The sequence below is a fragment of the Ylistrum balloti genome, unplaced genomic scaffold (genome assembly GCF_031769215.1).
Source record: "Ylistrum balloti isolate Yb309-2 unplaced genomic scaffold, AGI_CSIRO_Ybal_v1 Utg371020, whole genome shotgun sequence".
Lineage (NCBI taxonomy): Eukaryota > Metazoa > Mollusca > Bivalvia > Pectinida > Pectinidae > Ylistrum > Ylistrum balloti.
The window spans coordinates 113,035-138,328 of record NW_026782567.1 but is presented as its reverse complement, the minus strand read 5'-3'; the positions used below and the strand labels follow the sequence as shown (position 1 = coordinate 138,328).

The following is a 25,294-nucleotide window of genomic DNA, read 5'->3' as shown; positions in this document are numbered from 1 at the left end:
TTGACTTTATTACACTGAAGCGGAATCCTGTCAACTAGTCTAAACTATATTGCAGTTTAAATGCATTATGGCATGTTGTGCACAGATAAACTGGCCATCATTTTCCCGTGAGCATTTTCAATAGCTTTTATAAATGATCATCACGTGAAATACTCGGGAGTGAAAAAAAAACTACAGCGTTTTAAGAGGTCATAAATTTTGACATTTTACAAGTCACTCGATGCTCGTAACGGCTCCTAAATACCGATTACAAAGTATGTTTTTTATTGGAATGTGTACCCTGTTGGCAGTTTACTATGAAGTTCAAAGTTATATCATTTTTATTCACTGTATAATGGAATACTAAAGGGAGGTAGCGGATTATAAAGGGCTTGTTTAGACGTATTTCCAACTTATATTCCAAGTTAACTGTTATTTTAAGCGAAGCACAGATACATGTAGACAAGTATTTATTGAAGGAAACATACTCTAAGAATATAATTTGATTTCAAAACTACTAAATATTCTTTCAAGAGAAATAACTATTTTAATACTTCCATATCCTTTAAAAATACTATAGAGAAAAATAAATTCCATAAAAAACACAAATTATTGCAGTTGTTCGTTCGTATTTTACCAGGGAGTGACTATTCAGATGAAGGAGGAAACCGGCGCTATAGAAATAGCAAGAATAATGCATGGGGGAGCGGCCCATAGAAGTGGTAAGCGGTAGTCTCTCTCTCTCTCTCTCTCTCTCTCTCTCTCTCTCTCTCTCTCTCTCTTTAAAAAAAGATATCCACATAAACAGGAAGGAACACGAAGTCTTCTAGAGCAGAATGAGAACGCCACAATACCGTAAAGTAACTAATGTCTTGTTAATATTTTTCTTTATAGATGGGACCATTAACATTGTAATGATGTTGCCAACCAAATATGTACAATACAATCCAATGCAAGAGAACATTTACAATAGAGTTTCTGTTGAAGCACTGTCGATACATACATGCGTAAATAGACTGTATTCAATGTCATTAAGAAAATGTGTGTGCGATGAAACTCGATCACCAACAATATGTCTTAAAAGACTTTCGTGTTATACGCGTGAAGACATAATGGAATAGAGAATTTATTAGGGCAGAATGATGAAATAGAATGATGTATCATTCCACTGAAAAGATTTATGTACCACTCAAGCGTGATGTGCTTGTCTATTGGAATGAACACTTACGGTTTCATGTAAGATCAATGTTCTCGTTGTATCGTTGGAGCAGACAGTTTGTAGTGTAAAAGAGGTAACATCTATGGATTTCATTATGCACCGATATGGAAATCTCGGGAACAATGTTTTATCGTAGTATAGGGTGCCTGAGGGTTTATGCAGGAAGAGGTGCCGCTATAAATCACCCTGTAGAATGTTAGCCTACGTAACCTCAATGTATGATCTATGAGTGATGAGTAAGGCGACTCCCCTTACCCGTGATGGTTAGTGTATCTTCAGAGGCACCTCGTACTACACTGAATGACTTTAACGGGTATTCCACATGTTGTTCACTGAGGTACAGCTACTACATGAAGACTCCAAAAAACCTTCACTGTTTATGGGGTGGGAGGGGGGCAACACACGATACAACCAATAGAATTCAAATTGTATAAACCAGTTGTAATTTTTTGTAGAGGATGATACCCACAATAATGTCGCTCTTTCATTATGTCTGACATTTCACATGCTATGGTTATCCTCCTTCAAATACAACGAACACAGGACAGACACTTAATCCAAACTAAAAAAAACTGCCTTTCCTACCGCCCATCTCCTTACCAATGCAATAATTGTTGTCAGTAAAGAAGGCTTCGGGTTATGTTCCTCGACCGAGACATATCAGAGTCTGCATAAATGGTAGGTAATGCTTATGGCTTAACGATCGGCATTGGGGAAGTGCACTGACTGTTTTGCCTGTTGTCAGTATAATGTCACCTGTTGTTGTGTCCTGTTTAGTGCCTTTCCCACAATATTTCAGTCTGGTAACACTATAGCTAATGCAGTCACCTCGCATACATAGGAAGGCTGTCTTTATATGTCAATAGATGTTTGGGGCATTAAACAGCATAAATCAAATTTAACCAGTTTTTCTGATGATACAGGAAAAATACTTAAATGAATGCACATCTTAATCCAATGTCAGATTGTCATTTCTTCAATGGTAATTTTACCATGGTTCTGTTGCTAAAAGAGTAATTTAGTTTAAATAAACACCATCTTTCTAATAACATCTCAATGTCATTGGCACAATCATAATACTATCGTAATTTGTGCATTAGCAATTTCCATTCTTGGTGTTTTTCCAGTTTTCAGGTCCGAACATTGTTATTTTTGGCGATATAACGAAACAAATACTTGAAACAGTTTTTGGCTTTTTTTGGACAATGTACTGCTTTATTTTTCATTAATATTTGACAACGAAAGACCATCACTACTTGATATAATCAACTAACTCATGATGAGTGTACTGCATTTTTTGAAAGCCCCGAGTAACGATGACGAGTCCTAGAAGGGCGAAACAGCTGTATGAATCAGGTTAATTTATTTATTTTTATCTTTGTCTAGTTTTAATTTGCTCTTCACTTTGCGTGACTTGTACACAAACATTAATGCTCAATATGTCATCAGTACAGACTTTCCGCGTAGGCGTCCGCTGCTCCACTGCAATACTTATCGGAAATATCCAATCTGGAAAGACATAAATATGATGACTACATCGCCCAGTCAGCGTTCCGCGGACCAATCGATTTTGATGTAACGATAACCTCTTAATGTTTCTGTTTATTGCGGTATCATTTTCGCGACAATCGAAATTGGGAAGATTAAAAGCAAAGGGTTAGCAACAGATTGCTTGGAAGTGCTTAACAACTAATCCGGAATATCTCAACTCCATGACAATGGTCTATGAAAAAGTTAAATGTTAAATTGATTTTGTTTGCATTGTAGCTTCATTTTCCTAAATAGAACATGTTTGTATACCCCAATATGATTTTCGTCATGAATTTACTAAGCCTATTTCATTTGCAGTTCTTCACAGCGACGATCTGCGTTCTGAGTTATGAGTTAGAAGCGTTCAGATTCGTGTATTAAATAAATTTCAAAAGTTTTGTTTATTATTTGAAAGCTGTCTCATCATTTTACCGTGTTTAGAGAGAAACTACTGATCATCGAATGCCCTTACCGACCGCCCGGTTTAATATTGCTTGTGATGGTAGGCATGGGGAAAATAAGGTGAAAACCAGACTGATTGAAGTCTCGCTATGATCCATGTCATTCAGAAATTGTTGGGTTTTAAATTAAGTGGGAGTGGTGTCATTGAGACGTGAGAAAATTATTTCGTAATTCGGGTGATTATTTTTTAAGCGAGAACAATTGTATCCTAAAACTAGGTCACAGTACGATTTCGTTGATAGGACGTTAAGTGAAAATGGTTTTAATTCAAGAATGAAAGGAATCTACGTTATCGTAATCTTATTCCGTAAATGAGCCTACGGGAATCCATTCATTAAATTACTTGAAATGCAAGTTTATTATACTATTTCTCATATGCTACTACTGCAATCTGCGCTAAACAGATATCCTGATATTTAATAAAGCTATATTTTATGCTGATTAGCAGCTCAAACACCAAAAACAATGAATTCATCCAATATAACGTTACAACACTTTTTATACGTGTTAAGCATGCGTCTCTGTGTTTTGATCAATAGAGGTACGAATTAAAGCAAGGGCGTGAACTTAATAAATGATAATCGACTCAAGACCTCAAACTCATGTACTTTACAATGGTCACGATTCTAGTTTACCGAAAATAGTAAATGCTGGAAAGAAAACATTTGACAGCAACTTATATGTCAATGTATATGCAACAAACATATCATAAAGTAATCATAATAAATCACTGAGTGACATTATGATTTGTCCGTAAGGAACAGGTTTATCTTAATCGATAGGGGAATTTTTTCACATATCATCTAATCAAGAGCCGATTGTATCTTTTAAACACGCATACCAACCCTCTGATAGAGTAACATTTTCTTTCAAACTAATTATCCAGGATCATAAATCCTCGTCTCATTCAATGATAAAGCATTTGGTTTAATTTTTCTCAACTTTGTCAGGCCTTCAGAATTAGAATGATTAGAAAAGAGAGATGCTAATAAGAATATGGCGACCGTGGATACTGTGGTATCACGATGAGATGTCGTAAGCAGGGCACATCAGCATATTAAGTTATTTAGTCGCATTAAAATTAACCAAGTACCAACCGCTTATTAAGTTACTGGTGATTTTAATCTGAATGTGGAGCAAAGTCGAACCAATAACATTTGTCTCATCAATATAATGTGAAAGTACTTATACACTCGCTAAGTTGGGCCTTCGTTCAAGACTATGACCATTAGGAAGTATAACACAAGCATTAGGAGGGAAATTGAGGATGAGGGAATAAAAAATGAACCCGCAACTCATTATTTCATGATGCAGGCTTTGGGAACAGCTTTATCTTACTCTCATTTTCTAACTGCTTGGATCAAATCTAGATAAACAAATTACGAAATAATAAATGAAACTGTTGTCCTTGTACGAGATACGAAGAATAATCAGCTACAATAACACGATTAATTAACACCATGTAAAAAATATGAAGAATAAAATTGATTAAATTTCCAATCGAAATGTTATTAGCACCTTAATTCAACACGCGATTTTTAAATTGGTGTCTTTATATGATTATTTTACCTCCGTAGCTGCTACATTTAGTACCACCATTAGATATTATCATGTTATATCGACTGGGAAACAAACTCGTGTTGGAACAGAATGTTAATTATCGTATTAGCTTAATGATGAACATTAACTCGGGCTCAAAGGAACAAACTACCAGCTTAAAACATCACCTCATCAATGCGGAAAAGAAACTGGTAACTGAACAAGATGTTAGTTAATAGTTTTTCAATTGAATACAAACATTGAAGGAATGATGGTATATTACCTAAACGTGCAAGGCTGAAACACTCATAGTTACCCAGCTTAAAGAAAGACAAGGTCGTCAACAGATTCTATATTGAAAGAGCTATACCATAAGCCAGATTTACAAGATACATGTTCAGCAAGCCACGTTCCTACTTGATTCACTAATTCTAATTCACTGATTGAAAAGATTGTACAAAGGACACACCAACGAATAGCACGTTTCAGAAAAAAATAGAATTATATAATGTAGATCAAAACAGGGAATAAAAGGTATCATACAGCTGTTCCTCTGGAAATCGTCAGTAATCCTTGGTATTTAAACTATAAGAAGTTGACTGAAAAATGGATGACACGAATATCAAAATATAGAGGGGTGTCTCTAACCTCATATATTAATTAGTTTCGTAATTTCAACAAACGACATCAAGTGAGGGATGTTCGTAAGCATTTAATAGTACTGCAGACACTGACATTCCAGTATTAGTATAATTTCCAATATGTCATGATCAGCAGGTTTCCCTTTTAATATCTGCTCATTAGCTTTACCTAATAAATAATAATCAACCCAGAGTTATCGGACGTGATATTTCTGTTTCAGATGTGTCACTGTGTAACTTTCAATTACTAAAAGTAATACCAGTGTTAAGTAGATACTAAAATAGACAGTTCATTACACGGTGGATAAGTTTTATATTTATTCTGTAATAAAACTTAATTAATTTTTCCCTGGAACAACACTCTCACTTTTGAAATGCCAATTCCTTATTTCCTACAGTGAAGTAGAGATGTTGATGTCTTCACGCTGAAATAGTTTATAATCTAACCCATTAACATCATGATTATCATTTCAAAGCAACTTAATGCTCACTTTGACAGTTATTTAAACAAAAATAGAACCTGAACGATGCATTATGTTTGTTACTCCTGATACAGCCCTATAACGATATGTTTCCAACGGACACAAACTGAAAGAACGCTTCCAAAAAAAGGAAGCAAGGAAAATAAAGAAGCCAACACGCAATCACCCTAAATGTTACAATGCAGCAGAAAATCAGTTTTAGTCCCTTAGATGTCGAATATTATTATTATTATTTTAGTTTTTATTTTTCATTTTATTTTACTTTGTTTTATTTATTTATTTATTTTTTTTTTTTTTGCTTTTTCCGGGCAATGGCTTTGCTTAATTTCATCACGTTTCCTATCATTTAAAGTCGACAGAAAAAAAAAGAGAGAAAGGCAGGATCAATGAAACAAAATTTATTTTTATAGCTAGCCAAAATATGATATCATTAAGCATTTGTTTTGCGATTGTTTGGAGTCCTGTATACATTTATGGTAACTCAAGGCCCCAAACAGGACTCCAAACCCGTAAAATCATACTTAAGGCCCCAAGCAGGACGCCCAAACCGTCAAATCATACTGAATGTACCAAGCAGGACACCCAACCCATCAAATCATACTGAAGGCACCAGGCAGGACACCCAACCCGTCAAATCATACTGAAGGCACCAAACAGGACACCAACCCCATCAAATTATACTGAAGGCCACAAACAGGACACCCAACCCGTCAAATCATGCTGAAGGCACCAAACAGGACACCCAACCCGTCAAATCATACTGAAGGCACCAAACAGGACACCCGACTTGTCAAATGTTATTGACAAAGGAAGTTATGGCGCTAAAAAGAATCAAACAAACTTCATAAAAGCGTCAAAATTAATAATGTATTTCAGTCAGCTCATTCAAATCCCGCTGTAAAATGCCGATCAGAAACAGGAATGTGGATTTCTATTACTAAATATGTATGCCTTGGATACACCTAAATACAAGTAGAAAACATCCTTTATGTATTTTGATCTTTCTGCTTCTTGTTAAGTACATTAATTTCTTCCAAAGAATTATTTCCAGATAATAGAAAATAGCACTTTTACTTTACTAGTAAGGTTAAGACAACCAATTAACAAAAAATGCATTCGGTTGATAAAAAGCACTATAAATTATAGATATTTTTATTTCAAACGTTTATCGGTTACATTCAAATCTTTGTGTATAGTTTGAAGCGTATATCATCTGCAGTGCTAGATTTTCTGGATTTCATTTCAATTCCAATGCTTATTGTAGTGGGGTTTTAATAGAAATTCTTCCTTCTATTTCAGGTCTTATTCATGTCGGAGATGAAATTTTTGAAATCAATGGTGTCCATTTCCGCGGAAAGCATCCTGATGAGATGGCTCAAACTCTGGTAAAATTATAAACGATAGACAACATTACGAAAAACATCATTATATAATTATGAATATTTTATATCGTGCATCGTCGTCATTTCATTTGGTGTTGTCTGTGATATAGGTATAATTACTGATTCAAATTATTGGTACATGTATATAAATTTAAAACGAAAAAATTAAAGTCAATGTAAATTCAAACCATGAAGATGGATGTCGTTTATGAAACAAAGGACGCCTACTATTCCGGAACACCTATTCTTATTGTCCTTGTGCTTTTTCAGAAGTCTCCGTGTACATCTTAATTTTTTTTCATTGTTCATATTTTGCCTTAGTTTTATTGAATTTCAGTCTTTTTAATTCAAGTATAACAATAACAAATTCATTTTCAGTCCAAAATTTCGGGTCCCGTCACAATGAAGCTCGGGCCTGCTGAAAATAATGCAGCAAAATTTAGGGCTAGCAAAGTAAGTACAAATTGGTGTTTATTCATCGATCCTGCTAGTGAGCCTATCATTGGTGTTCATGTGTTCTGAATTGGAAAGTTATAGTAATATTTGTTTGATGATAAGCTGTGTATTGGCAAAGTCATCATTGCTAATTAACAAACAATAGTTCGATGTAATTTTAAGTTAGCTTTTAAAACATTTATAACTTCTCTTTGAAGCTAAACTTGCTATTCAGACTTCAATATTGTTGACATTCTTATTTTGCTCTTTCTTATAAAAACAAATGCACAATATCTATTTACTTCTCATAAACAATGCATTGATTTAATTATATTTGAATTATTTGTTGTTTCATTTCTATTATCTTGCGAAGAAAATGGTAAAGAGTTTAATTTTCTTTTTAAGGTTCAAACAGAAAATAGTAATATGCCTGCAAAAATGTACGTCCGTAACATTAGCGTAGAGAGATCGTTAACGGTGCCATTTTAGTGCAACACAGTCATCATTAATGACACATCCTGCACTAGTGATTTATCTTCGAAATGTATTGGCTGTTTGCAAATAATTGGTAGAGTGTATATGTACCCAATTGTTAAGCATTTTGGATAGGATTTTATTGAATAATCCACTTTGATACAATTTACTTATCTCTCAATCAGTATTATGAATCCGTTTTTATTTAAGAAAAGCAAGACCCTATAGTAGAACAATGAAAATTGCCATATGAATTGAGCCTTTGAAAGTTATCAGTGTAAGCAAGAAGATTTATCGTTATACAATGTATTGTTTGGGATGTTATCAGTCATTAAATAATTACTGCATGAAAATTACTTAGACCTTCCTCTCAATCAAATGAAGGTCGCCCTGCTTCCTAGTTGTGTATTGTTCGTATTGTGACTGATTGGAGCTTGACATTTATAGTAAGCATATGCTGTGTCTTTGAGCACTGGGGCTTTGTCTACAATTGTAGGTTTTCCTTCTTGTTAACTACTGCCAATTCCCAGTGTTCTAGGTAAATAACATAAAAGCCGTCAAAACCGCTCGATCATCTCTTGCTTTTGAATAAAAGTCGTTAAGTAAATCGTCACATGGGAATGTGCCAGTTGTGTTAATTTATAGGATAGCAAAACCCAACAACTGAATGGTGAATTTGACATCATTTGGTACTTCTGTATCTACTTCTAAAATTCTGTTGAAAGATGCTATTCACTTCTAAAATTCCTTTGAGAAGTGCTAACCACTTTTCTATCTGATGTTTAACCTTTGATTAAGTTTGCAATTGGTAGACACTATTGGTGGTCTTTTTGTTCCCGATGTTTGCTGTAACATGAATGTCACGTTTTATTTCATTCGAATTGTGGCTCGGTTCAGAATACTCACATGTATTGCATTGGAAAAAAAATCAACATAATGGTTTGTGCAACATCCCCGTGTGGATTTTGACATTTCAATCAATGACATTCCTCAAATGCCTTCTAGGTTTCAATAATCTAAGCTCTTAGTATTATTGACAAATCCAAGAAGAATGAAGTGGCTGTGTGATGCAGTTTACTTCATTATTTAAGCATTTGTTTCATCAGATTCTCCATTTGTATTGAAAGGAGATTTTTGTAGAATCTTCGTACGGTAGGTATATGTTTTTTTTTTACATTGCAGACCCGAGTTAAAGCTCTGTTCTCGTACAATGCCGAGGAGGATACCGTTAACCCATGCGCTGAAGCTGGCCTGTCTTTTGAGAGGGGTGACATTCTTCACATCATATCACAAAGTGACGCCCTCTGGTGGCAGGCCCAAAAGGAAGGGGAGAAAAATCAACGAACTGGTTTGATTCCCTCGTCCATATTACAGGAAAGGTATTATTGTGATGATACATTTTAAATGTTTTACAAGAACTATCACTACCGCATTCCGGGTTAGCTTACCAGTCTATGACAAAGTTCCCAGACATGGCCCTATGTCTGACTTTGAAGATGTGTGGGTATTCGTGGCAGTTAGGCCTTGTTTGTATGGCTTTCGTGACACCTCTCCCACCTACAAACATAGCGAAATATTAGGTCAGCGTTTTGGATCGATATGAGCTTCAACTTCCGCAGTAGCTTGTCTTGAGACTGTTCTATGTTACAAATGAAGCGTCCGATGTTATTAACGGAAGTGGCTCTTAAGGTGAAGAAAGAATAGTGGTCCTTTCTCTTTGTATTTCCCATTAGCTGCTTAGCTTGCAAATTTGTTCTGGTCACAAGTTTCATATTTATATTTACAAACAGATATGTTGCTGTAGCTTGACGTATCTTTTTTCACTTTAAAAGTCATATTTTAAGACGCATTGTTATAACAGTTTTCAAACGCATATTGGAAAAGTCCAGTCTGCATATATTTTTGCAAATGTCATTTATATATATGTTAAATAAACAGTTACCGTTGATAAATCGATACATTGTTTATATCTCCGAATTACTGTGCTGGTTTTATACGAGTCTCTGTAGTTACACATTTTATTATTCAGTGTGTCCTTAAGCATGTAAAGTCGTCACCTATTCGTGTATCTTCATCTTTCTATTCTGTCTTACAGGCGAGAAATGATACGGAAAGCGAATGAAGAGGATGAACAAAACTCCAGAGGATCACGTAGGTACATATATTTTACGACACAGAAAAAACAACAACACTTTTTTATGTTATCTTGATAATCATATTGAAATAAACATATGTACGTAGTTCTTAGTGCATTTGAAGGTCACTTCCTCCAAAATAAAACCACATCCGTTTGGCATAAAGGTCGAAACCGTGGTCACACGAAGTAAATAGTTCAACGATGAGGATAATAAAAAAAATCTGATTCATTTATATGCAAATTCACACTAACGCATGTAACATTACATCAAAAATTGTCAAAAAAACATACACAAATGATCTGTACTTTCACAAAAATGGTTTGAAACTGCATCACATACTTGTTTCGTCCTTAAAAGACTCATCAACCACTGCCAGAGGCCTAAACTTTTGAAACCAAGAAACAATTGAGGAAAATTCAAATTGGCCGAAAAACATTCCAAAAGGCATATTTTAGGTGTACAAACCCAAAATTACATTAATTTCATCATTTTCAATAGTTTGATTATATCTATTTATATATATATATTTTTAGGCTATACAAAAGACACTAGCGCATTTCAATACAATAACATATTGTGTTGAATTTGTTTCGAATCTCTTGAAAGCAATTTAATCCATTCAAAAAAGAAAACCATGTATAAATTAACTTTATGAAAACAAGTGAGAATTGAGAAAAAAACAAAACAAAAAAATAACAAACAGTACTATAACTCTGTGTGTGTTATTTTTAATTACTTCATTGCTCTTGCACAACCAGAATTGTTATGTGTTGTACTAATTGGCATAAATATTATGTTTTATTTAAGGAGCCATAAGTCCGTGTAGAATTAGCCCCAAAATTCCGCGCTCAAAACGAGTTCGGAAGATGATGTACCAAGCAATACTTAATGGAGGTATGTACACACTAATATTCAATCGAGTACAAATGTTAATCATTTTCTGAATTTGTTACAACGCTTGAAATAGTTGACTTAAAATTATTTGAATAAATTTACTTATTATTTGACTAAAGGGGAATCACTCTGTTGACATAGAAATATTAATCAACATTTTCCTAAATAATTTGTGGATAAGCAAGTTTTTGCGCTTATTACAATATGTGCCTCTATCATTAGAGACACCCATCATCAGGTATATACCGTCTTTATAATTTGTACCAATCATTCGTTACTTTTTTAACACTGATAAAAAATTCCCCTCTATCGAAAGAGATCTACTAAGGGAGATAACCCAGATATATTGAAGTCCTGTACTTCTATTATTTTTGCTATCTTATCTGTACTTATATCTATTACTGAGTAGAATCTGAGTATCCAGATATTTACCCACTTAGCAAGAGTGAAATATAAATAAATATGACCTTTATGACTTCAAAATAGAACCTTTAAGAACATCTTGGTATACCAACAGTATTGGACATATGTGCCCCTACAAGGCCGTTTGATATATATCAATGAATGAACGCGTGAATTTATTAAGTGGATGGATGTTTTGATGACTACTTTAATCTAGAGTTTGACCATGGAGAGGTACCGACATACGAAGAGGTTGAACTGTACACCCCTGATCCAAATAGACCTCGACCTCTTGTCCTTGTTGGTAAGTACAGGACACATTTGAAATGCCCGTTATCATAGACTTCTAGCATCATTATAAAACGCGTTCTATCAATAAAATCATAGTATCTTAGTAACAACAAAAAGCTCCGACATAATACAAAATAATACAACAGTACACTTACTTTATGTTGAATGTAACCAGCGTGCTGATGCTCGCTCCATGTGGCGACGTCCAAGAGTGGCTTTTTTTAATGGGGTTATTCCCCTTGACATATAAGTGTAGCGTTAAATGCGCGCGAATATTTTATAAAAAAAATCCCTTTTCTTTACAAGGAAATTATATGTTTAATACTAAACGGGTTCAAGAAAATAATCCGTTCATTATTTATTTCTTTGTTCATTTCCTTAGGTTTCGGCCCTTATTTTCTTTATATCATCTTCCTAATTATATAAAAAACAATGTGTAATGTAAATATAATAAGAAAGTGTGTGTAATTCTGGTGTAAGTGAAATGAATGAAGTAAGAGAGCCTTCCTGCGCGAAGACCTTGCATGTTATATCGGTGTTTCTTTTTCTGGAAATAAAATAATTGTTAAAAAAGGGGGGGGGGCCTACGACATCAATTTGATGGTTGTATGTTGTATATAGTATTTCTTTTGTATTGAAATATCTGCTCGACGCAAGTGTAAGTTTGGTTTTTTTATTTAATATGGAAATCTTTAAAATGTTGCAAAAACTTATTTCATTAATTAATTTCTCTCTTAACTCATGAAAATTCCATTTCGGATTTGTCAAACAATGGTATTTGACTAGTAAGCTCATGACATGGGAAACGGTGAAGCCAACAGTTTAGAGGTTACTTGTTCCCATCCTAAACCATCTCCGGGAGCCATGTCGTCATTGTTTTTACCTGTAATTTATATCATCACATTAATTGAATTAACTTATTATTTCTTCGCCAATTATTATGTTTAAGTGCATTATTCAACAACCAATGAAAATGCTTTTTCTTACGGCAGGTGCAACTCATGTGGGCAGGAATGAATTAAAAAGACGCTTGATAGCATCTAACCCATCTCACTTCACCGATATAGTCCCCTGTATGTATGATAATATTGTATGTTTTGTTGGTATAAGTTGCCAAACGATAGATATATATATTACTGAGAACGTTATTGTGTCATTTTCATGTTCTGAGCATGCTTTTCAATCGCATCCGCGTATTCACTCTAATCCACAATACAGCCGCAAGCTGAAGTTTAAATGCAGTTTACTGATTTGTCGAAAAATATAAGTGCATAAACAATCAATGTTTTACTTCCTATATTGAGATAAAACACTAAATAACTTTTTTATTGTATAAGATTTATGCTGTTTTGGTTTACGTGGTGTACAGTCTGACTCATTCAGATCAATACAATTCAAAAACAGATTTGTCACCTGTCAAAATTGAATTCCAGACACGAGCAGAACGCGGAGGCCGTTTGAAGAGGAGGGAAAGGAGTATCACTTTATATCACGACAGGAAATGGAAAGCGGCATTATTGCACAAAGGTATAACAACGACGCGACCTGACTCATACACCGGGATTTAACAACAAAATATATCAATACAAAGGTATAACAACGACACGACCTGACTCATACACCGGGATTTAACAACAAGTCAAATCATGAACAAAGGTATAACAACGACACGACCTGACTCATACACCGGGATTTAACAACAAAATATATCATGAACAAAGGTATAACAACGACACGACCTGACTCATACACCGGGATTTAACAACAAAATATATCATGAACAAAGGTATAACAACGACACGACCTGACTCATACACCGGGATTTAAAAACAAGTCATATCATAAACAAAGGTATAACAACGACACGACCTGACTCATACACCGGGATTTAAAAACAAGTCATATCATGAACAAAGGTATAACAACGACACGACCTGACTCATACACCGGGATTTAACAACAAAATATATCAATACAAAGGTATAACAACGACACGACCTGACTCATACACCGGGATTTAACAACAAAATATATCAATACAAAGGTATAACAACGACACGACCTGACTCATACACCGGGATTTAACAACAAAATATATCATGAACAAAGGTATAACAACGACACGACCTGACTCATACACCGGGATTTAACAACAAAATATATCATGAACAAAGGTATAACAACGACACGACCTGACTCATACACCGGGATTTAAAACAAGTCATATAATGAAGAAAGGTATAACAACGACACGACCTGACTCATACACCGGGATTTAACAACAAAATATATCAATACAAAGGTATAACAACGACACGACCTGACTCATACACCGGGATTTAACAACAAAATATATCATGAACAAAGGTATAACAACGACACGACCTGACTCATACACCGGGATTTAACAACAAAATATATCATGAACAAAGGTATAACAACGACACGACCTGACTCATACACCGGGATTTAACAACAAAATATATCATGAACAAAGGTATAACAACGACACGACCTGACTCATACACCGGGATTTAACAACAAAATATATCATATATAATATATCAAACAAAGGTATAACAACGACACGACCTGACTCATACACCGGGATTTAACAACAAAATATATCATGAACAAAGGTATAACAACGACACGACCTGACTCATACACCGGGATTTAACAACAAAATATATCAATACAAAGGTATAACAACGACACGACCTGACTCATACACCGGGATTTAACAACAAAATATATCATGAACAAAGGTATAACAACGACACGACCTGACTCATACACCGGGATTGACTCATACACCGGGATTTAACAACAAAATATATCAATACAAAGGTATAACAACGACGCGACCTGACTCATACACCGGGATTTAACAACAAAATATATCATGAACAAAGGTATAACAACGACACGACCTGACTCATACACCGGGATTTAACAACAAAATATATCATGAACAAAGGTATAACAACGACACGACCTGACTCATACACCGGGATTTAACAACAAAATATATCATGAACAAAGGTATAACAACGACACGACATGACACATACACCGGGATTTAACAACAAAATATATCATGAACAAAGGTATAACAACGACACGACCTGACTCATACACCGGGATTTAACAACAAAATATATCATGAACAAAGGTATAACAACGATTCATACACCGGGATTTAACAACAAAATATATCATGAACAAAGGTATAACAACGACACGACCTGACTCATACACCGGGATTTAACAACAAAATATATCATGAACAAAGGTATAACAACGACGCGACCTGACTCATACACCGGGATTTAACAACAAAATATATCATGAACAAAGGTATAACAACGACACGACCTGACTCATACACCGGGATTTAACAACAAAATATATCATGAACAAAGGTATAACAACGACACGTCCTGACTCGTACACCGGGATTTAACAACCAAATATATCAATACAAAGGTATAACAATGACACGACCTGACTCATACACCGGGATTTAACAACAAAATATATCATGAACAAAGGTATAACAACGACACGACCTGACTCATACACCGGGATTTAACAACAAAATATATCATGAACAAAGGTATAACAACGACACGACCTGACTCATACACCGGGATTTAACAACAAAATATATCATAAACAAAGGTATAACAACGACACGACCTGACTCATACACCGGGATTTAACAACAAAATATATCATGAACAAAGGTATAACAACGACACGACCTGACTCATACACCGGGATTTAACAACAAAATATATCATGAACAAAGGTATAACAACGACACGACCTGACTCATACACCGGGATTTAACAACAAAATATATCAATACAAAGGTATAACAACGACACGACCTGACTCATACACCGGGATTTAACAACAAAATATATCATGAACAAAGGTATAACAACGACACGACCTGACTCATACACCGGGATTTAACAACAAAATATATCATGAACAAAGGTATAACAACGACACGACCTGACTCATACACCGGGATTTAACAACAAAATATATCATGAACAAAGGTATAACAACGACACGACCTGACTCATACACCGGGATTTAACAACAAAATATATCATGAACAAAGGTATAACAACGACACGACCTGACTCATACACCGGGATTTAACAACAAAATACATCATTACAAAGGTATAACAACGACACGACCTGTCTCAAACACCGGGATTTAACAACAAAATATATCATGACCAAAGGTATAACAACGACACGACCTGACTCATACACCGGGATTTAACAACAAAATATATCATGAACAAAGGTATAACAACGACACGACCTGACTCATACACCGGGATTTAACAACAAAATATATCATGAACAAAGTCAATATGACTCATACACCGGGATTTAACAACAAAATATATCATGGGTATAACAACGACACGACCACTGACTCATACACCGGGATTTAACAACAAAATATATCAATACAAAGGTATAACAACGACCGGGATTTAACAACAAAATATATCATGAACAAAGGTATAACAACGACACGACCTGACTCATACACCGGGATTTAACAACAAAATATATCATGAACAAAGGTATAACAACGACACGACCTGACTCATACACCGGGATTTAACAACAAAATATATCATGAACAAAGGTATAACAACGACACGACCTGACTCATACACCGGGATTTAACAACAAAATATATTTAACAACAAAATATATCAATACAAAGGTATAACAACGACACGACCTGACTCATACACCGGGATTTAACAACAAAATATATCATGAACAAAGGTATAACAACGACACGACCTGACTCATACACCGGGATTTAACAACAAAATATATCATGAACAAAGGTATAACAACGACACGACCTGACTCATACACCGGGATTTAACAACAAGTCATATCATGAACAAAGGTATAACAACGACACGACCTGACTCATACACCGGGATTTAACAACAAAATATATCATGAACAAAGGTATAACAACGACACGACCTGACTCATACACCGGGATTTAACAACAAAATATATCATGAACAAAGGTATAACAACGACACGACCTGACTCATACACCGGGATTTAACAACAAAATATATCATGAACAAAGGTATAACAACGACACGACCTGACTCATACACCGGGATTTAACAACAAAATATATCATGAACAAAGGTATAACAACGACACGACCTGACTCATACACCGGGATTTAACAACAAAATATATCACAAAGGTATAACAACGACGACCTGAAAATATATCATGAACAAAGGTATAACAACGACACGACCTCTCATACACCGGGATTTAACAACAAAATATATCATAACAAAGGTATAACAACGACACGACCTGACTCATACACCGGTATTTAACAACAAAATATATCATGAACAAAGTTATAACAACGACACGACCTGACTCATACACCGGGATTTAACAACAAAATATATCATGAACAAAGGTATAACAACGACACGACCTGACTCATACACCGGGATTTAACAACAAAATATATCAATACAAAGGTATAACAACGACACGACCTGACTCATACACCGGGATTTAACAACAAAATATATCATGAACAAAGGTATAACAACGACACGACCTGACTCATACACCGGGATTTAACAACAAAATCAAATCATGAACAAAGGTATAACAAGGTATACACATTTAACAACAAAATATATCATGAACAAAGGTATAACAACGACACGACCTGACTCATACACCGGGATTTAACAACAAAATATATCATGAACAAAGGTATAACAACGACACGACCTGACTCATACACCGGGATTTAACAACAAAATATATCAATACAAAGGTATAACAACGACACGACCTGACTCATACACCGGGATTTAACAACAAAATATATCATATATAACAACGACACGACCTGACTCATACACCGGGATTTAACAACAAAATATATCAAACAAAGGTATAACAACGACACGACCTGACTCATACACCGGGATTTAACAACAAAATATATCATGATACAAAGGTATAACAACGACACGACCTGACTCATATACCGGGATTTAACAACAAAATATATCATGAACAAAGGTATAACAACGACACGACCTGACTCATACACCGGGATTTAACAACAAAATATATCATGAACAAAGGTATAACAACGACACGACCTGACTCATACACCGGGATTTAACAACAAAATATATCATGAACAAAGGTATAACAACGACACGACCTGACTCATACACCGGGATTTAACAACAAAATATATCAATACAAAGGTATAACAACGACACGACCTGACTCATACACCGGGATTTAACAACAAAATATATCATGAACAAAGGTATAACAACGACACGACCTGACTCATACACCGGGATTTAACAACAAAATATATCATGAACAAAGGTATAACAACGACACGACCTGACTCATACACCGGGATTTAACAACAAAATATATCATGAACAAAGGTATAACAACGACACGACCTGACTCATACACCGGGATTTAACAACAAAATATATCATGAACAAAGGTATAACAACGACACGACCTGACTCATACACCGGGATTTAACAACAAAATATATCATGAACAAAGGTATAACAACGACACGACCTGACTCATACACCGGGATTTAACAACAAAATATATCATGAACAAAGGTATAACAACGACACGACCTGACTCATACACCGGGATTTAACAACAAAATATATCATGAACAAAGGTATAACAACGACACGACCTGACTCATACACCGGGATTTAACAAAAAGTAAAATCATGAACAAAGGTATAACAACGACACGACCTGACTCATACACCGGGATTTAACAACAAAATATATCAATAACAAAGGTATAACAACGACACGACCTGACTCATACACCGGGATTTAACAACAAAATATATCATGAACAAAGGTATAACAACGACACGACCTGACTCATACACCGGGATTTAACAACCAAATATATCAATACAAAGGTATAACAATGACACGACCTGACTCATACACCGGGATTTAACAACAAAATATATCAATTCAAAGGTATAACAACGACACGACCTGACTCATACACCGGGATTTAACAACAAAATATATCATGAACAAAGGTATAACAACGACGCGACCTGACTCATACACCGGGATTTAACAACAAAATAGATATCTAACAAATAAATATTAACTATGAAAAAATTCAGTAAAGGGGGTTGAATAGTACAACAAAGTTCAACAGAAAGGCTATACCATCGACGCTTACTTACTCATTATTTAGAATAGCACACATACACAGACGGAATCACTGTAAATTGTACCAAATGGTCTCCCATGCTAAAGTTTGGTATACTGACAACGGGAACAAATTATATAAAGACAGAAAGCTGATAAACAATGTATAATAATGACAACAAAAACAATCATATACAACTACAGCGATTTCTGATCAGGTGAGCCGTACACACAGAACCTAGACAGTGAAGACGGTGAAGACTTAATTATATAAAACGGTGTCCAAGGATAATATGTTTTCGTCTTTATCGGGAACTTTTCACTCTTTTCCACTGGAAGGAACTTGTATGGATACATACCACTGTAGAGTAATCGCAGTGAATTGATCAATCTAACACCATTCAAGCTAGTCTGTAATTAAATGCTGTAAACGTGAAAATTTCACCTCAGTTTAGCTAAAATCAGTTTGACCTTCATGCGATGGCGAAATGTCCAATGGCAAGTCCAAATATATTTATACGACGGCTAAATGAGTGTTTCGCCGTCCAATTCACCACTCTTGTGCATATGTAAACGCAATAAAGCACTGGATTTCTCACTTACATACAAAGTTACTATGACTTCAGTGTTAATTGGTCGCCCTCCGACACGATCACACCACCACTAAAGGCGATATGTTTACAGGTTTTATCCCAGCGTGACTAATCAGATCGTTTCCATACAATGATGCTTCTGTGTTGTTAGTAGGTATGTGGAACATGGCGAGTATAAAGGGAACCTCTATGGAACACGAACAGAAACGGTTTTATCAGCAATACAAGAAGGAAAAATGTGTATCCTCTGTCCAAGTGTACAGGTGAGTAGTGTCATTGATACTGGTAAATGTATACTGGGGAAATTTCGCCGCATTTAGGCAATTTCATTCGTTTTAACTTCTGATCTGAAATATACAGTTATCAGCGAAAAAAACTCTTGGTCGAACGATTTCCCGTTTACAATATAGACCGATATTTAGGCAATACCAATTCCAATAGAACATCAACATATTAACAAAATCTTAAATATCAAATTCTGAAAAAGGTAGACAATATTGTAACAATAGAAACACAATTTTCACCTTTAGAACAAACTACAGGAAGATTTAACGTCTTCAGCTATTTGAATTCCTAGCTAAAAAATAGTCATTTCAACTGTTATAACAAAAATATACTCAATAACAGTGCATATTAAATTGTATAGATAAATGTTACAAAGTAAAAGTTTCTATCTCTTTAAGATACGGTTTAATGTTCACCCTCCTAGTAATACAGAATTATATGTATATGTTATACATATTGCCGTTTGGTGAAATAACAAAAACATTATAGAAAACTCAGACATGACGTCAAATTTCGATTGGTTTATTTCCAGGCAATAAAATCACTCCGTTCTGCCGAAATCAAGCCTTATATAATTTTTATCAAACCACCCGTCCTGGAGAAGTTGAAGGAGACCCGGCAGAAACAAGCCGCAAGCATAACACTCGAGGATGGAGATACTCGCTTGTGTAGTGTAAGTAAACAGTAGAATTATACTTCATAGTACTGATATTATCTTGAAGTCCTATTAAGCATTAATTTTGTACGAGTACTTAATCAGAAACGTTTGCCAAATATTTCCGCTTCGTTGTACTTGGGACCTTGATATTTTTTTCTTCTTTCGTCCTGTTTCCCGTTAATTTCTATTCGTTTTGACACTAGTTATGTTGTTAGTGATGTTGGCTGTTGAGAGAGCGTTAATCCCAGTGGAGATAAAGGTATACCATGGTGTTGTGATTATGGGTGCGAGATTCTAGAGAGGGGGTAGGAATACATCGCCCCTCTGAGGAAGGCATTTGGTTATGTCCCATGGCTTAGACAAACCAGAGTTTTGATATAGTTAGTTGTTTAAAATGTAAGTTTCTACGCCATGCTTAACGTTCGGCAATGTAATTCAGTGTATGTGGCCGGATGGGATATCCTGCTGGGGGCCTTCGACAGCATATTTCAGTGTGGCAGCACTATAAAAGCAGCTTCGGTTACGCACTATAACAAGGAGGCAGCTTTCAATTACACACACATACGACGTATGCACTCTCCTCGCGTCTGTTATTGACCATAGTTGTTGCTAGGACGTTAACAATATAAGCCTATATATTGGTAATTCAGTTTACTGATAGCTACCAGCATTTCATAAAAATCACCTTCTGGTTTAAATTTACATCTAAAGGTCATGTCTTTTACGTCATAGTCGGCCGATATTGTTTTTCATGGTATGAGTTTGGCATTCACTAAGGTGGAATTACCAACTTTCCGTTTGGTTAGCTTCTTAAATAATGGCAGAACTTTAGAGATAAATCAGTGCTGACTAACCACTCGGTGGATATACCACTGTGATCTCACTAATTTACGAGTTGTTTTATTCTCGTTAAAATCGCGGTTATTCTTAACCCACGAAATCTTGTTCACTGATGGTTAGGATAAATGAAACGTATTTCCTATCGATATGTAAAAATAAAATAGAAGAATGCTTGTATATTCTAAATTTTCTGATTCAAGTTTTATGCTAGGTGATGCATTTAAGAGTTACATGTTCCAGTAATGTCATGTTTAATCCTGCTTTAACTCCTATTATGATAATTTGAAAAGTTCTATCAATGTACTATGAAGCCCGTGGCCAATTCCTGAACAATGCCCTCTGTCGACATTGCGACTACTGTACTAAAACACTCATTGCAGACGTGATTATTTCGAACTGAAATTGGTTTCAGAACTAAATAAAACATATTTATTAGGATTTATGATGTTACAATAAAATTAAAAAAATAAAGTTAAAAAATTATATAAAATCAAGTTTCTGTAGAAGTTGTTACTACCAAGAAGAGGGAAGTACAGTTTCACCTTTTGTCGAAGATGAAAACCAATCTGGAAATGTAGGCACATTGAAATATGAAATATTAAAAGGAAAATATGAACCATCGAGATCAAGAAAATCTTTTTTTAATATATTGGCTCTATACAAAGTTTAAGGAACGTTACCATATTCTCATAATTTGGTTTGACTTAAGAATATATCCTGACACCATTGTTTTAACTATTGTGGAATTAACTATACATTAACATCACTTTCAGAATGAAGACTTTGAAAACCTTATCGAAGCGAGTGACAAAATGGAGGTCAGATATGGCTATCTGTTCGATTGTTCCATAATTAATCAGAACCTTCATCTAGCGACCAACGAACTGTTGAAAGTTGCACACTCTGTGGAAACCGAGGAGACATGGGTCCCAGCATCATGGATTCAATGATAAATACATATTTTGTGATGTTTTTGCAAGCTGTGTTTCTTCTTTTGTTTAACATGGATACGGAAACTGCATTCATGATAAACCAAAACGTACCACAAAACACAACATATCAAATTTATGAATAGCTGAGCTCATCGACATCGTTATTCTAAAATATCACGTCTCCTGTTAGGAAACATCAGTTCCCTTTTAATTACTTGTGGATAATTGAAAAGTGAAAGTACAAAATTTAAATACGACGGTTGGTGAGAGTTTACTTCTGCGATATAATTAATATCGTTTATTACCATTAAAACTAATTGGTTATTATCCAGATGAACAAACATCTATTTCTAAAATAATAGTACAGATTACAAAACAGAAAAAATAATGAGACGCATCATTTTTGACACAAACATGTCTTTCAAGAACCTTGAAATGACGTGAGCCGTTTACAGAGGTTTTATTGGGGTCCGCAATGCACTGTGGGAGAGATTGGCTGTCTACGAGCGGTTTACAGAAATGTAATTTGACTGTAAAGAACGACAACTCTGATTGGTGTATCTTGTGTAATCAATAGCCGTCATAAAAATATATCGTATTCATCTGATGTAAGAAACATGGCTTATATTGATTTAAGGCCAGAAAACTAACATTCTGATCTATCTGGCATCAAAATATGTAGTATTTATCTTATGTCAGAACACTGTGTTAAAACTGTCCAGCGTCAGAAAACTGTATTATTTGATGTCTGAACAGTAAAATTCGTCAGACTTCAGAAACCATATTTTATTGACCTGGGGTTAAAAAAACTAGATCGAATTCAACGGTGTTCATGAATTAAACATCAAACAAAATAAACTGTCGATAGAGACGTTATTGTGTTAGCCTAGTTAACAGATATTTCATATTTGAAAATTTAAAATCATTATCATTTCAAGAAAATTCATACTTTAAAAAACTGTTAGTTTGTAATTGGTTACGATTTGACCTAAATCACACAGAAAACTTGCACAAAACACAACCCCCGACGTCAGATGAAAACTGATTTGACATTTTTGTTTTGGCATTCTGGATATCAAGTGTAAACGATAGACACGGATATTTTACATACAAGGAAATCAAAATTTATTGTTAATGTAAATCACCTTATGCACAAATGATGTATGTATTCTATTCACTCCGTTTTCGAGTTCTTGATGGTTTATACGCTGGATAAAGTCAATACGCGTCTTAAAAATCTTATGATTTCAAGTTTTTTTGTTTTTGTCTTGTTTTTGGGTTTTTTTTCGGAATATTTTGATATCATGACTTTGGCGACAAAATGCATTAGGCAACAGGCATAGCCTTTCAAAGACATCTTCTTGCTATTACAAACAAATATACACATCAGTCAAATAATGAATGAACACAATGATAAACACTAACAGTTTAAGTGATAATAATGTCACTTTATGACTGGGACAAGAATCAGTCCGAAATTCAACATGCATGGAATGCTGCATAGGCAATTGTCCATTCATATTCACCTTCCTTTGCTGAAACCATACAGATAATAATTAGACATAAACCTGACACGACAATGTATGAACCTGATATTTACTTTAAAAAGACGTCTGGTATCAGTATCTCTGAATCAACTCAAGAATGAAATTATTCGTAACTGCATCTAGCTCATGGCAACCATTTAGAAATGTTTGACAGCTTAACGGAACATGGTAGCTCAGGTGAGAAAGATAAGTAAAAAGTAGTTGTCTTTGGTCAGTGAAAAGAGGACAATGAAGAACGAAATGACGTCAATCTTCAACTGAATGACCACAGGTACAAACAGGTCGATTTCATTACAAGAAAATTAAATAAATCGTCGTTTAAGGGGCTAACAGAATTTCTTAATCGACAGAAAGTTATATCGATTTTCCTGTTTCACTGAACTTTTGATGTATTGATGTTCGGCATCTGCAACGGGTTGAAATAAGACATCTTTTTTATATTACACTAATGGACGACATCGTTGGAAACAGACAAGGTGGGTTATTCCATTCAGACATACTTTTTGTGGAAAGCTAGTAAAATGTATTTGAGTTCGTGCTAGTGGCACATTGAAATGTCTATTATGACGAAGAGGATATTGATCAGTATTTTCATTTATTTAAAGTTGAATTGAATCACGTACATGAGCAGAACACATACTGCTAAAAATCTTAAAAAATGAAATAGTTTGATGAAGGTGACGACGTTTTACAAGTAGAATTGTTTTTCTTACTCACGATTTGTCGCTTATTTTAAGTCTGATTTCATGTGTCATCGATTATCATGAGGTCGTATTGTACTTTTTTATCAGGGATAGTTTGATCGACAGCAGTTTATCTTACGCTAAATAGAATATGATTCATATTGCAAGTATCACCTTGTAAATGGTTATTCCAGTCAAGTGAGCTAAGAAAATCATTTGCACCACTAAAACTGGTATTTTAGAAATAGGAAGGATTTTGTATAAGCATTTTTTGCAGGTTTTAAAATTTATTGCCAGCGCTATCAAGGCGGTGGTCACTAAAGGTAGGAGGGAGAACAGAGGCATTGTTAACAAAGATCACATTATGAGTAACCAGGATATCAAGTGGTGAGATAACAAGCGAGGTTGAAAATTGTGGAGTAATCCTTGTTGGTTCAATTATAGTATTTTGTAATCCATATACTATTTGAAAATGAGAATTGAGATTAAGAATTTACATGACTTGATCTATATCCCCCATCAGGATTACTTCCCTTTGTCAAAATATCAAGGTTATTTTCAAGTTTGGACAAATAATCAACCAGTGAGTTTGGAGG

At 34.9% G+C, this 25,294-nt stretch overlaps 1 protein-coding gene across 1 annotated transcript in view; it reads left to right on the top strand.

Annotated features, from left to right (window-relative positions):
- The window catches only part of LOC132560134 (MAGUK p55 subfamily member 7-like), a 38,356-nt gene extending 15,870 nt beyond the window's left edge, over nucleotides 1-22,486 (top strand). Inside the window, exons 6-17 of the mRNA XM_060224783.1 lie at nucleotides 620-701; nucleotides 7,152-7,237; nucleotides 7,613-7,687; nucleotides 9,326-9,522; nucleotides 10,239-10,294; nucleotides 11,089-11,175; nucleotides 11,795-11,881; nucleotides 12,861-12,941; nucleotides 13,302-13,395; nucleotides 19,908-20,016; nucleotides 20,571-20,711; nucleotides 22,310-22,486. Of these exons, the coding sequence (XP_060080766.1) occupies nucleotides 620-701; nucleotides 7,152-7,237; nucleotides 7,613-7,687; nucleotides 9,326-9,522; nucleotides 10,239-10,294; nucleotides 11,089-11,175; nucleotides 11,795-11,881; nucleotides 12,861-12,941; nucleotides 13,302-13,395; nucleotides 19,908-20,016; nucleotides 20,571-20,711; nucleotides 22,310-22,486 (1,272 nt within the window). The remainder of the gene's footprint in view (nucleotides 1-619; nucleotides 702-7,151; nucleotides 7,238-7,612; nucleotides 7,688-9,325; nucleotides 9,523-10,238; nucleotides 10,295-11,088; nucleotides 11,176-11,794; nucleotides 11,882-12,860; nucleotides 12,942-13,301; nucleotides 13,396-19,907; nucleotides 20,017-20,570; nucleotides 20,712-22,309) is intronic.
- The last annotated feature ends 2,808 nt before the right edge of the window (nucleotides 22,487-25,294 follow it).